Below are 15962 nucleotides of genomic sequence, written 5' to 3'. Positions count from 1 at the left end.
CTAAGAAAATCTAACTATCTATTATTTGTGTTAGTCTTCTAGATATACATAATTATTACTAAATTATATAGTTATATATTTTTTATTAAAAAATATGCGCCCAGTATACATGAATAAAAAAAATGATAGAGGGATTGAGATCACCCTTGCTCCCTTAAGAGGAACCTTATGATCGAATCAACATGTGGTATTAATTATTATGTAATAATATCATTTTATGATTATTGTTGATATTTATCCCAAATTTTTTATTACTCTATACTAACAAACTCTTATCAACTGATACGTATATTGTCAATATGTATAACACATGCTATGTTGTTTTTCTTCATTTTGTTATGCAACCCTTCCATTCTTTTTGTGTTGACTCGTTGCAGGATGCATCGATCCTTCTATTCATTCAGTTTATCATGCAATCCTTCAATTCACTATGTAACATTATCCACTCAATCTCTTTAAAATATGGATTAATATGCATATATTCTTAAATCAATAAAATTTAAATGTAAGATAAAATAAAATGAGAATTAGATTTAAAAAAATTTGGTAAATTTTGAATAGTCTTTTTTTTTCTTTTTGCAATTGATATACTCCTACTTTATCTTTTATTTTATATATACCAAAATAACAAACAAGAGAAAATCATGTTATTTTATCCTATTTATTTCTAAGACTATCCTCCATATGATCAAATTTATGTTAAAAAATAAATAAAATAATTATATTAAATAAACTTATCATGTAAAATTAAAAAGAAGAATGATAAATATTATGAAAATTTAAACACAAATTTTGTTATCAATGAATTGTGTTAATTTCGTATGAAATTGAGACAAAACTTTAAGATGTCGACAAATGTTCGTATCTTGTTAAATTCGTCTTAATTTTGGATGAAACCACAAGACGTTGACACATGGCATAATCTTGTTAATTTTGTCTTGATATTGAACAAAATCACATATAAATTTGTTTCAGTTTTGGACGAAACCACAAGATTATGAAATGTGGCATAATCTTATTAATTTCGTCTTCATATTAGACAAAATCATATCTAAATTCGTCTACATCCAAAATGAAATTCATTTGGACCTGCGTTCACTTACATGCTACTGCTCCCGATTAATTGTAGTAAATTTTGGATATTTTATGGGTTTTTTTGTTATTAATTAATTATTAAAATTATAATTTTTTAATTACTAAAATAAATAAAGATAGTTAAAATTTATGAATATTTAGTAAAAATTTTAATTCACTAACTAAAATTATTATTTCATCATAAATACATATGAATATTTAGTATCAATCTAAAAATTTTAATTCACTAACTAAAATTGTTATTTCATCATAAATTAAATTATATATTTAAATTTATTTTTTCTAAACATTTTATTTACATAAGTAAATTTTTAATTTCATCATAATTAATTAATTGTCATTATATTATTTATTTTTATATTATTTATAATCTTAATTATTTACTAGTATAATTTGAATATAAATTAATATATAGTCAATTATAATTATAATACATTTAATTTTTTGCTTTTATAATTTTTTTGTAATTATCTATTAATGTTTTTTAATTATAAATTGAGTTATCATTTTACATTTTTTAATGTTATTTAATATTAAAAAACGAAATTTTCATTTTCAAATTTATATGTATTCTAAATATCATTTATTATATTATTAATCAACCAATCTTATACAATTATTTTTATTTTTCTATTTTAAATATTATTTAACAATTTAATCTAATTTATTTTTATTTATTTTTAAATTTACACCTCAAATTACTATGATAATTTTACATGTAAAATTTTATTTTTTTACAAATTAAGATTATTTTTATATTTCTAAAAAATTACTAAATTAAATTAAAATCAATTTTTAATTTAAAACTACTCTATCAATATTTTTCTAATCAATAAAATTTGAATTATAAAAAATTTAAATTACATAAAATAAAAGTAACCTAGTGTAGATTTTTCTAGCCAAACACAATTTTTCTAGCAACGGATGACCTTGGTGACGGTGGTAGTTTGTGCAATGTGTGGCGTGTCTCCACTACCTCCTACCTTTCTTCTTCCCTGTCTCCGACGGCAAAGCTTAGCAGTTTTTCCAACTTTCTCAGACTTTCAGTCCAAGAACAGTGACAACCGACAATAGAAATGGACAAAATCACAAATTTGTAATGAATTAAGAACAAAACTACCTTGCTCACTCAAAAATCGCTCAAACAAATAACAAAAAATCCTATTTTGTGATGGAGCAAAAATGGTTATGACTTCCAGATCAAACCAAAGGCGGAGGGGAGAAGGAGAAGAGGATTCGCAATGCTCGTGTATGCAAGGCAACAAACTAAATTCAAATTTTTTTGAGATTTTTGTTTAGGGTTTAGGAACACTAATTTTTTTATTTAATACGAGACACATGTCATTATTTTGATAATTTTGTCCCACTCTTAGATGAAATAGTTAAATAAAAAATAAAAATTAATTTCTTCTGATTTTTATACAAAATTAGTGCTAAGTTAGTAAAAATTTACTCCAGACACAAAAATAGTTTGAGTTTTAATTTATTGTGGTAGTTAGTTTTTAAAACATTATTTTAATCTTTTAGACTTCCAACCACAGCCATGATTGATTATGCAATTTTTTTCCCCATTTCTGTTCATCCAAAAAACTTCATGCCTTTAAAGCTCTATTAAAGCAAAAAATACTAAAAATAATATAAGATAAAAATAATAATAATTTCATTAACTGCAATGTATCATCTAATTTCTCACAACGTTAATGCTCAAATATTTTCACAGAACAAAATCTCTCCGATACCATTTGACTCCTTTTCTTTGTGGAAGCTATCATATGTCATCTCAAAAACGATTCATGTGTAGAAATAACCAACAAAAGATTAATAATATGAAATTTGGTTCTTATTTAACTATTTACAGCATGACACTCAAATTCATCATGAGATATTTGCTAGGTCGTTTATGTGAAATGAACCGCTGAAATCGTCAAAATTAAAGGTACATAAATAAGCAAAACAACAAATACGTCGAAAATGGTGACGGCTTAAAATTTTATAATGTAATGATAAATTCAGAGCAATTGCTATTGTGTTGTGTAATAATTTGTGATCTTTTATAGACAAAGAAAACCAATATTCTCCTCGCCATAAAAATAATATGCAGGCACTAAATTAGAAACGTGTTTAACTCATCCAGATTTAATAGTTACTTCAAAGTGCTCCCTTCTGTATGAGTATATCAAGCTAAGGTTAACCACGCTATCATGCTTGTACCACAGGAAGGATATGCCGCAAAACACCATTAACACAATTTCATCGACGCAAATTTTTCTGCAAGATCCATAGCCTCATTTACATGTGATGCATCTGTACCCTGGTAAAAGGTAGTGCAAAAATCAGGAGCCTAGTTAGAGATCTCATTAAAAAAAAAAAGAAACACGTTTTTTTTTTTTTGGGGGGGGGGGGTGCAAAATCCTCAAACCACCAACTCTCATGCTTTATGTGGCATAAAATATTGGAAAATATATAATAATTTGAAATTCGTATACTATCATTTTAATATCATAAAAAATAAAGCTGCTTCTGTGCAAAACCTAGAGTAATTAGTCAAATACTAACCTGTCCTGTTGCAAGACCACCTTTTCCTTTACCACATCTCCCTTTTAGCGGACCCAAAGCATTACTCAGCCACTCTGACACGTCCAGCTTACCTTTATCTCCTTTCTCTGGCACCCCAGCACAAACTACAGCCTTGTTTGTAGATCCATCAGTGCTAAAAACCATCACAGATAAGCCCTGTTTATCAGCCAGCATTGGTGAATGTTAGTCTTTGAAGTTAGCAGAAAATATAATTTCCAAGAACACACAAGATAATCTCATGACGCATATTCATACATATGATGATGACTACTAAGTAATTGAAGCACCAAAAGCATATTTTGCATTACATCAAACATAGAATGAGACCATTTAATACAATACTGAAGGCCCAGGAAGAATATTATCACCAATTACCTTCTGGTCCATGACTTTTGTAACAGCCTCACGAACTGCAGCCACATCCAGACCAACATCAACATGAGATATACAAAAAGTTTTTCCATTTGAAGCAGCAAGTTCAGCCTTCTCAGCTGTGATTGTTACAGCTTTACGTTTGTTTTCTTCAGCAACCTGTTTTTGTGCTTTTCTCACTTGATCCTACCAAAAATACAATATTATTACAATATAGGACTACATCCATGATTGAATGAAAGAGCAACAAATAAAAACAACCAATAGTGAAATGGGACAAAGTAAAAAGTCTGCAAAATTATTCCAGACATATGTTATACCTGAAGCCGGGCTATCTTGGTCTTGATTTCAGCTTTCTTGGCTGCAGGAATTGATAAAGTTTCCACGTTGCTTTTCAGTGATGAAACTTTCTGTAAACGGAAACAGAAAATGAACTGACTACAATTTTGAAATAGAAAGATTTGCTGCATATCTATAATTTATCAGCTGGGAAAATCAGGGTCAATAACACAGCAAAAGAGAGCAAGAGAAAATCATGTGAGAGAGAGCCTGCACTAACTTCAGTTGTTAGGCTGCCAGCAATTGTATTTAATTATTTATGCATTCAGACTATGCTAAGCACAAGTACAGTGCAAATGCTGTACATAGAAGACCAGCCCAAACAGGTCAATATAGAAATACATATTCTACCAACGTAAAAGGAAAAAAAAAAAAAACAGCAAACTTATTAGAATACATGAAAACCCAGTGTAGTGTCCATTCTAGCAGCAGAAATTTCTCCATCTTCCCCTAAGCCAAAACAAAGGGAACTTTCAATGCATAACAAATGTATTTAGCAGTTGTTCCATTATTTTAGCAATTTAATTAAGGAATAATGCTCATGATCATGAGTATTTCCATATTTTGATATATAATATATATAATACACTCACACTGTGCCTTCATATTAAACTGGGAATTTTGTTAGCTCAATGGTTCGTTTGATTCCCATCCTTAACAATAACCAATTCTAAGACTCGCTTTGGCATCTGGTTCAGCCAGTTGTTCATTGGTTTTATTTTATCCATCTTAAGTCAGTAGGCATCTGGTTCAGCCAGTTGTTTATTGGTTTTATTTTATCCATCTTAAGTCAGTAGCTGTTATTGGGGCAAGACCTTTCAACTGGTAGAACCGGACAAACTAGCTAGAATTACAACAACAACCAAGCCTTATCTCACTAGGTGAGGTTGGCTCCAAACTAACTAGAATAAAAAACAAAAATAGAAAAATTGCGAGCATAATGCTATAAAACTTCAGACAAATAGAAACACAGACTCAGAACACCAACCTCTTCCAGCAAACTTCCTTCTAACTTAGCTGCATCATCTACTTGCTGCTCAAATTCATCGGCCACTTTCATTGCATCATAAGCACGATCAGTTGTGACAGCTGTTATTCTACGGATACCTTTTGCAATACCCTCCTCAGATAGAAGTGCAAAAGCTTTTGCCTCTCGCGTGTTTGAAATATGGGTACCTAGAACATCAACTGAAAATGAAGAACCTCGAACAAAAATACAGAAATCATTAAAGGAAACATTCGCTATGATATTCACCTCCACATAATTCTGATGAAATAGATAACCATTTTTCATTCCCAGGGTCGGCAAGGAGATCCTCAACTTTTTGTCCAATTGACACAACTCTAACGGGATCAGGATAGACCTACATAAAGTAGAATAATGGGAAACATGATCCAGAATGAGACAAGAAAGAATGGCGAAACTACACTACTTACTTCTCCAAAAACAGCTCGCAAACCATTGATACTCTTGGCTTCAGCAAGAGTTGCCTCCTTTGCACTTACATCCAATTCAGCTTTTATTTGATCATTAACAATTGATTCAATTCTCCTCAAATTGTCAGCATCAACAGGCTTGCCTATTCATTGCAGTATAGTAAATAACAACTCTTTACATTTGCATTATTGTAAAAATGAAACTTAACAAACCTTACCATGAGAAAAATCAAATCTCAATTTTTCAGGAAGAACAATGGACCCTTTCTGGTCAACATGATCGCCAAGTACTTCCTGCATTCAACAGAGGAAATCTCAACAATCACACAGCATATCAGTAAGGGGAATGAGTAAGCACCATTCACTAGCATGTTCAGCATACCCTAAGAGCAAAATTCAACATGTGTGTGCAGGTATGGTTAGGAGCTATAAGGGCACGTCTTCCATAATCAACCTGAAAAAATAATGAATGGTAGTAAATAAACAAGAAATACAAAGCACAAAAAATTAATGAAAGATAACAAATAACCAAGGAGGTATTTGAAGTAAAACAGGAAAAAAAAAAAAAAGTAAACAATTGATGGAGAATTTAGACCCATGAAGAAATCAACAAATGTTTAAAAGTTTACCTTGCATACTATTTTGTCTCCGACAGAGACATCAGTCCCATTACCAATGTGAAGAACAAAACCTCCATAAACTTGAACATTACGAACATGAAATGAAGAATGTGGACCCTCAAGTGATCCAGTATCAAAAATCTACACGTGTAAAAAAATTTCCATCACATACAAGACAATAATATATTCTTATACTTCTTCTAGTCCTTTTCACAAGACCACCCTTATTGTAGTCCTTAATATTAGTCCCGTACAAAGTTTTTAAAGTATTCATTATTTCTTTACTTATTTTCCCTTCATAAATTTGAACCTTTCTAACTTCTCAACAATTAATATGACAATAAAGTTTAACTTTAAATAAGATTAAACTTGAAGTTTTGTAATTATTGTTTCCAAAAACAATACATTCACTAATTTCAACAAGTTTTCTTACTATATGTGATTTAGTTGAAAGAGGTTTTATAAATTGGACTGGAGAGAGTATCAAGTATCCAATTGTTGTTTCAAATCATAAACAGTATCATCCATTACTAATTTTCCTTTAGGATTAAAGTTTTGAATAATAAAATTTTACTCATACAAGTAAGGTAATAGATATGAAGAGCTAGTAAGTATCTTTCTTATGATGCACACTCATACAATTACTACTATCTTAAAATAAGAAAATATAATGCTATGCATTCTTTAGATCACTCTCAAAAAAGACGAGAAGATTAAAATCTATACCATTCAAAGAATTTGACAGGCATTCAAATGTTTCTCATTTTATGGCATTTTATGTTAGATATATACTATGCATCCGAAAGTAAAATCAAAATATTAACCTCATGGATAGAAGGCGGGCATTGAAGACAAGAGGAACAGAATTGAAACAACAAATATAAACCAACATTGCAGAAGAAAAATATAGTTAATAAAGTTAAAGAAAAATGCTCCATCAACTTATTATATTTACTGGCCAAAAATGAGTTTATAATTAAACAAATAAATAATAATCATAACTTTTTTTCAAAGCATATAAAACTATAATGGAAACGAATATATAAAGTATTTATAAGGCTTGATACCTGACCACCTTGCTCGGCATAGAAGCTTGTAGATTCCAGAACTATGCCAATATCACCATCAGTATTAACAGAGTCAACATATTCAGATCCAGTATATATTGCTTTTACCACACTCTCATGGTCCTGTGACAAGAAATGGTGAAGAGAAATCAATGAAAGGCACAGTGGCTGATTCAAATGGAATACCAAGTGCATAAACAGAGATTGAAAAAAAGTCCAATGCAACTGTTCAACCAATAACCAAAAATTAATAGGTATTATTATGTTTCCTTTCACTATGTAAGTTGTACAGATGCAAGCCATCAGAATATCCAGATTGAACAAGGGAGAGAGGGAGAGGGGGAAGACTAGCAGAAACTCTATTCAGTAGTTTACACTATTCTCGTTAAGGCTTCCTGACCAAGCATTCTGCTTTTGTAAATATAGGATATCTCTTATCCTCAGCAGTAATACTTTCACTGCTCTAACAAAATTTCTTCTTCTATGTTAGAAAATTGATTTTATCCCCATGGTGTCCTTCATTATAAGCTGTCTTAACCCCAAAAAAAAAAAAAACCCAAGAAAAAACCTTACCTTGAACCAAACATATTTGAAGCTATCATCAGTTGGGGCAACACCCCTTTTGTGCAATGCTGAGGTAGCATCAGCATCCATGACAATGGCACCGCCAGCTTGCTGACAATAACAAAGGAAAGATGGAAGAGAAACAGGGAAAATACAGAACAAATGAATGTTAATATTAGTCAGTCTTGTTAATCCTCTAAATATATTGGGGGTCTTCAAAACACAGAAGAAATTTAAGCACAAAAAGAGACATTCAAACAAATAAGATACCTTTGTTTGAGCATTTCTAGATCTCTCTCTTGCAGCTTCCATAGCACTATTGAAACCTTTGACATCAACAACTAAGCCCTTTTCTTCAGCCATCAGCTGATATATGAAAAATGTTAGGAAATAAAGAACACAAGCCATAATGTAGACCAACAGCTCCACACAGAATCACAATGAAGCAATCTACCTACCTGAGTGAGATCTAACGGGAACCCATATGTATCCCACAAGATAAATGCTTCCTATAATCAAGAGACAACTGCATGAGAAATAGACCATAAACCTATTTAAAAACAACTTAGAATAATATTATATTATAATTGTGTAAAAGGGAATCAACACTCTTGTCATCATATGGTACTAAAAAAGTGATTCAACTTTGTGAACAGCTGACCATTATGATAAATTATTTGCAGTAAACAGTTGTAGACAAAATATCTAAGTGTTCAAATGCATTAAATAACTTCCAAAGACAGTAAGAAATAATTAACACACTAAACAAATAGCAAAGCCAAGAAAAATTTAAGAATTTTTTTTTGTTTGTTTAAACATTAAATAGTGTCTGGGGGGTTTAACTAGGAATAGTAAAAACAGTAAACACGTAAATATGTTATTAGATAACTGAAAAAAACGATACTACTTGCCTCCCCACTCAGTATCTTTCCCTGAACATGTCGAACAGCTGTCTCAAATTTCTCAATGCCCTGGAGATGTAAAAGACAATCAAGTTTTCTTTTCATTATTTATACTAATGATAAGAAAAGGAAAAATGACAAAAAACAGATCCATATGACTATTCCACCTTAATTAAGGTTCTTCCAAAACTTTCCTCCTCCTCTTCAATTACATTCCGAATGTGCACTTCCTGTTGTTTTAGCTCAGGGAAAACATCGCCCATCACATTCACCACAACACTTACAAGCCTGGACTCAGCAAAAATGAGACAGACAAACACATTACAAACAGAATGTACGTTCACATATTTGTACCATAGATGGAATCACCTATCAAATGATTTATAGCAACATAATTCTTAAAATAAGTACATCAAAGCGAGAAAGTCATAGAAAATGGAAGAAAATTATAGTAGAGAACAGAGAACATTTAAAGAATCTATAAGTGGAGTCCAGACTAAATTGATTACCAAATGAATCAATGACACCTAAGGAGTTTAAACATATATTTAGTTAGCTGTACCTTCTCTAACAATCTACCAACTGTATAACAGAAAAACTAACTAATAGCTGGTTGTTGTGACAATCTGTCAGGCTGTCACTAAATGTTACATGTGCAGTATATCTCAACTATAAGCTAAGATAGCCACACAAACATAAACATAAGTTTTATAATCTATGTGGTACCAAGATGAAGGATCCAGCAACAAAACTTTAGACCAGGATTCAGGCAACAGATTAAAGTGTTCAACCATTATACATACCCATTGAAAAACCCCTCTTTAGCTTTCAGCACTTCACGTCCATACCGAACAGCTCGACGGAGTATACGCCTCAGAACATACTCACGGCCCTCGTTACCTTCAAGAAGAGAAAACATAACCCCTAGGGTTGTAAGTCCATTCTTTATCATCAAAATATAAAAAATGAAATTCCTTACTGTAAAAGACAGAGAAAGGGAGTTACATAACGTCCACTCAGACAAACTGTTTTACAGCTTGTATTACATATTAAAAACAATCTAAAAGTCAAAAACCTCAATAAATAGGTTAAGGGAATTTATCTTCTTGGTGCAGCCCCTGACAGGGCACAACTTCGTCTATGAAAAACAGACCCCCTCAAACTGGATTATATTTGGGGTTGCAATTTATGAATTGTGAAGAAAAAAATGTCAATGATGATACTGGGTCTACAATATCATACCAGGACGAGACCCATCAGCAATGGCAAATGACAGAGTTCTGATGTGATCTGCAACAACCCTGTATGCCATGTCAACTTTATCTACATCATCTGACCCAACTTTACCAGAATATGGCTGGGCACCAGTTGCCTGCAAATGGGTTACAGGAAGTCAAAATTACTTATTAAGCGATTTAACAGTCACAAATGTCAAATCAGAGGGCTAAGAGAAAACAGTAAGACATTATTTTCAACAAGAACCGATACAATCATTCCCAGGATTTGAAAATTCGCATGGAAATGCATGCCATGACACACAGGTATTTGTATTTGTAAACTACATGTATAGATGGCAAATAATTTTGAAGGAACAAGAAGTATTTAACAGTAGCAAGTAGAATTCACAATTAGCAAATGTAGATTCTCTAGAAGGTCAAAAACGATATTCATTGAAAATATCTCAAAGTTAATGAGATGCCCAAAGGTATAGAGATGTTAGAAGCAGCAGCTTGAGGAGGGAATAGATAGTTTATCCAACAGAACTAGATAGTGCTGACAAAGGTGCACAATCAGAAATAAGACGAAAAATAGACACAGAATGTAGTGTGGTTTGAAGTACAGAGAATTATATGTTTACAGCCATGGGCAAAGGCAGAGAAATGGTAACAGTAACCACTTGACCAATGAGTATCAACTCCACACTCACCCTAATCCACGTCAACATTTAATTACTCATTACAAACTTGCAAGAATAATAATTTTAAACATTTTGACTCGAAATTTTTTATTCAAACGGGTAACTGCTAGTCTAGATAAATTTGGCAATCCTCTCTCCTTTCTATACCATGTGTATAACTGTATATATTCCTTTATAAAAAAGTGACACTAAATCACAAGAATTAAGTTCAAATATAACAAAATTCAGAACTAAATACTATTACTATTTCAAAAACATGAAGGAAAAATATAATAAACTCTAGTGCCTTGACCAACATACCCGCTGAATATCATCAAAGATAGGCAAGAAGACATCAGTATCATAATTGCTCATTTTGTTCTGTAGTATAGAGGTCAAACGTTCAAAACCCAAGCCTGTATCAACATGCTTTGCTGGCAGAGGTTTAAGAGAGCCATCAGCTTCCCTATTGAACTGTTGTGAGGCAAACAAATTACATACAGATACCACGCTAGAATATTAACAATAACTTATCAAGTACATGAATGAGGGGAGAAAAAAGAAGGCAAGCAAAGCAAGCGCACTCAGTAAATCATGACAATACCTGAATAAAGACAAGGTTCCATATCTCAATGCAGGTAGGATCATCGTTATTAACCAATGATGCAGCATCACGGTTACCAATTCTGTCAAAATGTATTTCAGTGCAAGGTCCACAAGGACCAGTATCACCCATCTCCCAGAAATTGTCCTATCCAAAGATATAAACCTAGTTAGATATGAAGATCCAGTGTAGACACAATTTACTGTATAATATTAAAAAGATTTTGCATGCCTTGTGATTCTCATGATAAAAAACAATCCATTTTCTTTTTTTAGGCTTTTAAAAAGGAAAGGTGAGATGGTCCCACCACTAGTATGAGCAGCTTAAATAGTCTTTAAATTGACACCATAATTTCAATTATTAATCATTGATAACCATCTGCAATCACATTGTTATCATAGTATGACATAAATACTGCATAAAATTGCAGAAGTAAACAGACAAAGTTGCTTATATTATTCCTTATTGGGAAATCACAATGCCCCATCAAGCATGAAAAGTAATTCATCATTACATAATCAGAATAGTAGTGAGTTGTCAGTAAAAAAACATTCATTTCTGTGTTTTGGGTCTAATCATAGTAGTCAATCACGAATAGCAGCGTAGAACAGCCGACTCCAAAAACATATGTATGCTACACATACATCCGTTGAAGATTTCAAATTTCAATTGTTTGGAGGGGTTCTCAACAGTCAAAACAAAACAGAGAAGAAAAATAGAACAAACCAAAATGGTCTCACCGGAAAAAACCCCAACAGAGATGGTCTCATCAGAAAATGAGTGGGTCTTGCTGGAAATGAAGATGACTATAACTTGGCTGGATATAGTGAACAAAGTCAGATTTTGGTTGGTAAGTAGCCCCTAACACAAATGGGTCACATCATAAATAAGTATGTCTCACCGGAGCTGAAGAAGATGACCAGAACTTGGCTGGAAAAGTACGTCAGCTACTGTAAAGCTTGCTGGACAAAGCAAAAGTTGTCGAAGATGGTGAATGGGAGCACCTAGGGTTCAAGAGTACTGATTTTGAATGATACAATGGCATGCAAAAATTAACAATGCAAAGGGGAAGCAAAATCCCAAAATCCCCCCCCCCTTAAAAGCTTTCTAATGTTAAGAAGAAAGGGTAAATTTGACATTTCTCTCCTGCATCAAATGCAGCCACAACAGCCGCAATTCGTGCCACTACACTGAAACACTTGGAATAGCAGCAGCCAGCCACTCTGCTACGATAGTGGCCACTATGGACTACTATGGGTCTAATAGCTGTATAAAATGCAACCATTTCTAGTATAAATTGGTAGGAATATTATTGATCCACACAAAAATCAAGCAAGTGCCTTGCAGTCTCAGAGTTTTTACAACTCCTTCAGGTACACACTGTCCAAATCACATGCTACAACACATATAACTGTCCCTATTGCAAGCTACTCCTATGTAAAGAAAACACAATACATAACATAATTGTCAAATCACAAGGCATTACACCCTCTTAGTTACGCATATCTCCTTAATGGGAGGTTTTTGATTATGATCCAATGGTTGAGGCCCAACACAAATTCCATCAGAACTAAAATCCACAAAGTATACATGACTCAAAGTTATCAGTCACAAGACTCACAACAGTCTAGAAAAAAGATAAAAATTATGGACTACAATATCAAAATAATATGTACTTTTTACTATAATAATAAACTAAATATATTTTGCATGTCTAGTCTCAAAACATTCCGTTTTACAATTTAATAGATGATGTGGTGAAAGCATACTTTACAGCCAAAAGGAAGCACGCGTCCAGGAGGCAAGAACTTTAGCCATATATCTCTAGCTTCAAAATCAGGGGCAAGACCAGACTTATCATCACCACCAAAATATGTGGCATAAATGCGATCTGTCGGTAATTTGTAAACCTGCAGCACAATAAAGAAATAAATAATATGAACTTACAATAGTAATAATCATGCATTAAATATAAATTGAGGAATCAAGTAACCATCAACTTCTCGAGTTGGTGATATTGGACAATGCCATACAACAAGTTAAACACCTAAAAGGTGCTTTGGGGCATTCACATCTTAAATTGAACATTGTAATTAACTTTTTCTTTGGATGAGATTATTAATTAATTCAAAAAATCTCATTCTTCCTTTAATAAAACCCAATGTATATCAGTGGTAGGGATGGGGCAATTAATGGAATGGAAATGAAGGTATTGGTGACAGCGATGGTGAAATTGCTAATTGAAAGAGCAATTGAACACCAGAAGACCAACTTTCCACCGTATGCCACATACAATTTAAGCAACACAAAAACCTAGTAACATAGAAAAGCCAACCTATGTAACACAGGAGGAGTATCTCTAGTTAGTTACTGGCTAGTGCTTACTGCTTAGATATCATCCTTCTCAAGCAAGATGCACTTTGCATAGGGATTAACATTCATTGTTTACAACAATGGGGCTCATAATTCAAGAAGCAAGATAAGAAATTCCAACAGATAAAGCATACTTTGGTTAGAAGCTCCCACGCCCAGCTGATGGCTTCTTCTTTAAAGTAATCCCCAAAGGACCAATTGCCCAACATCTCAAAGAAGGTGTGATGGTAAGTATCCTTTCCCACATCATCAAGATCATTGTGTTTACCACCAGCTCGAATGCACTTTTGCGTATTGCAAGCACGAGAGAGTTTGCTCAATGCAGTGTTAGGGTCTGCAGTTCCCAAAAAAATTGGCTTGTACTGATTCATGCCTGCCACACCAGAGAGAAACGTTATCAGTGAACAACATGTATATTTTTCCCGCGAAAACCAAATAACGAGATATCATTATCAATTACTATAAAAGTTAACACGAAACATGAAGTTTAAGGTATTCATCCTCACTTAGAATGTAAAGTAAAAACCCTCACCACTACGATGACAGGTTCCGATTTCAAATACAGCAATCTGAGTCTAACACGCAATTAACAGAAACTTGGACAAGGATTTTAAGAATCCAACATTGAATCATTCATTGCGCTATTGAGAGAAGAGAAACGTACCAGCGTTGGCAAAGAGAAGTGTAGGGTCATTGAAGGGAACGACAGGGCTAGACTTCCAGTTGACGTGATTCTTGTCTTGGAAGAAGTTGATGAAAGTGTCCCTGATGCGCTTCGCCGGCCACTCCAAATCGAGAGTCTCTGCCCCAGGCATGGCGGCGACGGCGGAGGAAGGTGGAGAATGAAGAGATCTAACGCCGCAAAAGGGGTTAGTTAGTGAGAGTGGCGGCGCCAACAGAGGGTTATAGTTACGGAGAGAAATGAGCAAAGCTCTAACACCGAATCCTCTTTTCATTCACTCATGTCTTAATTTTTTAACGCAAGTCGCTAAAGCTAACGTTATCGAACGAATAGGTCCTCTTCTTCTCTGATCCCTCCCCATAATAAAATCCATGGATTGATTGGGCCCTTTGTTTTTTTGGTCAACTCCTTTGTATCACAACATATTTTTGCCGGCCCGCCCGTGTTTTTGGATATTGCAAATTTTCGTATTTGGTAAATATTAAATAGTAATAATATAAAAAAGTAATTATTTATAAATTAAAAATCAAATATTTAAATAAATACATGTTATATTTATTAATATGAAATGTTAAAATTAAAAATAAATTTAAAATTATGATTTATTAAAACTATAATAATATTAAAATTTATTTTGTTCAATACATGTTATATTTATTAATATGATTTATTTCTATTATCTCTATTCTCTATTTTTTTCCCCTAATTTCATTCCCTCAAAGCAATCTCTTAAGAATGCAGATAAATAAACATATTGCTATGTTATTAAGGAAGCAACACAATTAATGTATATTCTATTTTATGTTGGGAAAAGATCCTAATTCATGAATATAAAATAACATCCTCTTGCCAGGGATAATCAATATTATTATGAATGGTATAAGCATGATACCAATCAAAGAATGAAATATTTTGTTTGACTTTTTTGAGAAATTGATAGAATTTCTCTTGGATGGCAGACCTATCTTTTCCCCTATAATTTTGAAAGAACCACTCTCTTTGAGATTTCCATTCCTCAGAGTAGAAATCTTTCCTAAGGGTTTCCTTATCTATAATGAATTTATGAGATAACATCATAAGACTCATTAAGGGAAGAGTAGGTTGGAGATTGGATACTCTGATTTTCGTCTTCTTTTTCAGAAGTCTGATAAACATTTCTAGGAATCCTAGAAGAAGTGTCTAAACCTTGAAGATTTAGAGAGGGGTCATGATTAACAGACCTAGGAATATCAGGTCTAATATAAGATCTAGAAGAAAAAGATCTTCTAGCAGAGACAAAGTCAGATCGATTACTATAAGCATCAATCCTTGAGGAGAAAGAGTTTCTCCTATCAAAGGTTATTTCAACCTTTCCAGAATTGTCCTGTGAAATGTCCTGAATTTGAGGAGCAGGACGAGGAACACTGGGTGAGGCTTTATCCATCACCCATTTT

General features: G+C 32.8%; 1 protein-coding gene across 4 annotated transcripts; it reads right to left on the bottom strand.

Annotated features, from left to right (window-relative positions):
* Window positions 1-2934: 2934 nt before the first annotated feature.
* LOC113864999 (alanine--tRNA ligase) lies at window positions 2935-14983 on the bottom strand. Of its 4 annotated transcripts, none has more exons than XM_027499294.1 (23): window positions 14512-14983; window positions 13982-14220; window positions 13244-13384; window positions 11475-11621; window positions 11192-11344; window positions 10216-10345; window positions 9777-9873; window positions 9141-9261; window positions 8983-9042; window positions 8530-8580; window positions 8342-8437; window positions 8081-8182; window positions 7508-7630; window positions 6450-6581; window positions 6203-6274; window positions 6039-6114; window positions 5821-5963; window positions 5639-5747; window positions 5372-5559; window positions 4365-4454; window positions 4048-4230; window positions 3652-3828; window positions 2935-3406 (listed from the first exon to the last, which is right to left on the bottom strand). In XM_027499294.1, exons 1-23 carry the CDS (start codon window positions 14801-14803, stop codon window positions 3335-3337), a joined length of 2994 nt encoding a protein of 997 aa, XP_027355095.1. In that variant the 5' UTR covers window positions 14804-14983; the 3' UTR covers window positions 2935-3334. The 4 variants fall into 4 exon arrangements, with proteins under 4 accessions (XP_027355095.1, XP_027355094.1, XP_027355097.1 ...); XM_027499295.1 differs by having other exon boundaries at window positions 3063-3406; window positions 5890-5963; window positions 14512-14926; XM_027499293.1 differs by having other exon boundaries at window positions 3060-3406; window positions 8081-8437; window positions 14512-14928.
* Between the last annotated feature and the right edge of the window lie 979 nt (window positions 14984-15962).

The sequence above is a fragment of the Abrus precatorius genome, unplaced genomic scaffold (assembly GCF_003935025.1).
Source record: "Abrus precatorius isolate BTA unplaced genomic scaffold, Abrus_2018 Scaffold4, whole genome shotgun sequence".
In the NCBI taxonomy this organism is placed as follows: Eukaryota; Viridiplantae; Streptophyta; class Magnoliopsida; order Fabales; family Fabaceae; genus Abrus; species Abrus precatorius.
This window is presented reverse-complemented; position numbering and strand designations above follow the sequence as displayed.

Excerpts from the sequence above, each read along its gene's own strand:
- LOC113864999 (XM_027499293.1), bottom strand. The coding sequence starts at position 14,803 with ATGAAAAGAGGATTCGGTGTTAGAGCTTTGCTCATTTCTCTCCGTAAC. Across the intron at positions 8,438-8,529 it reads TCCCGTTAGATCTCACTCAG|CTGATGGCTGAAGAAAAGGG; the intron begins GTAGGTAGATTG and ends TTCATATATCAG. Across the intron at positions 7,631-8,080 it reads TCAAATATGTTTGGTTCAAG|GACCATGAGAGTGTGGTAAA; the intron begins GTAAGGTTTTTT and ends TTCTTGTCACAG.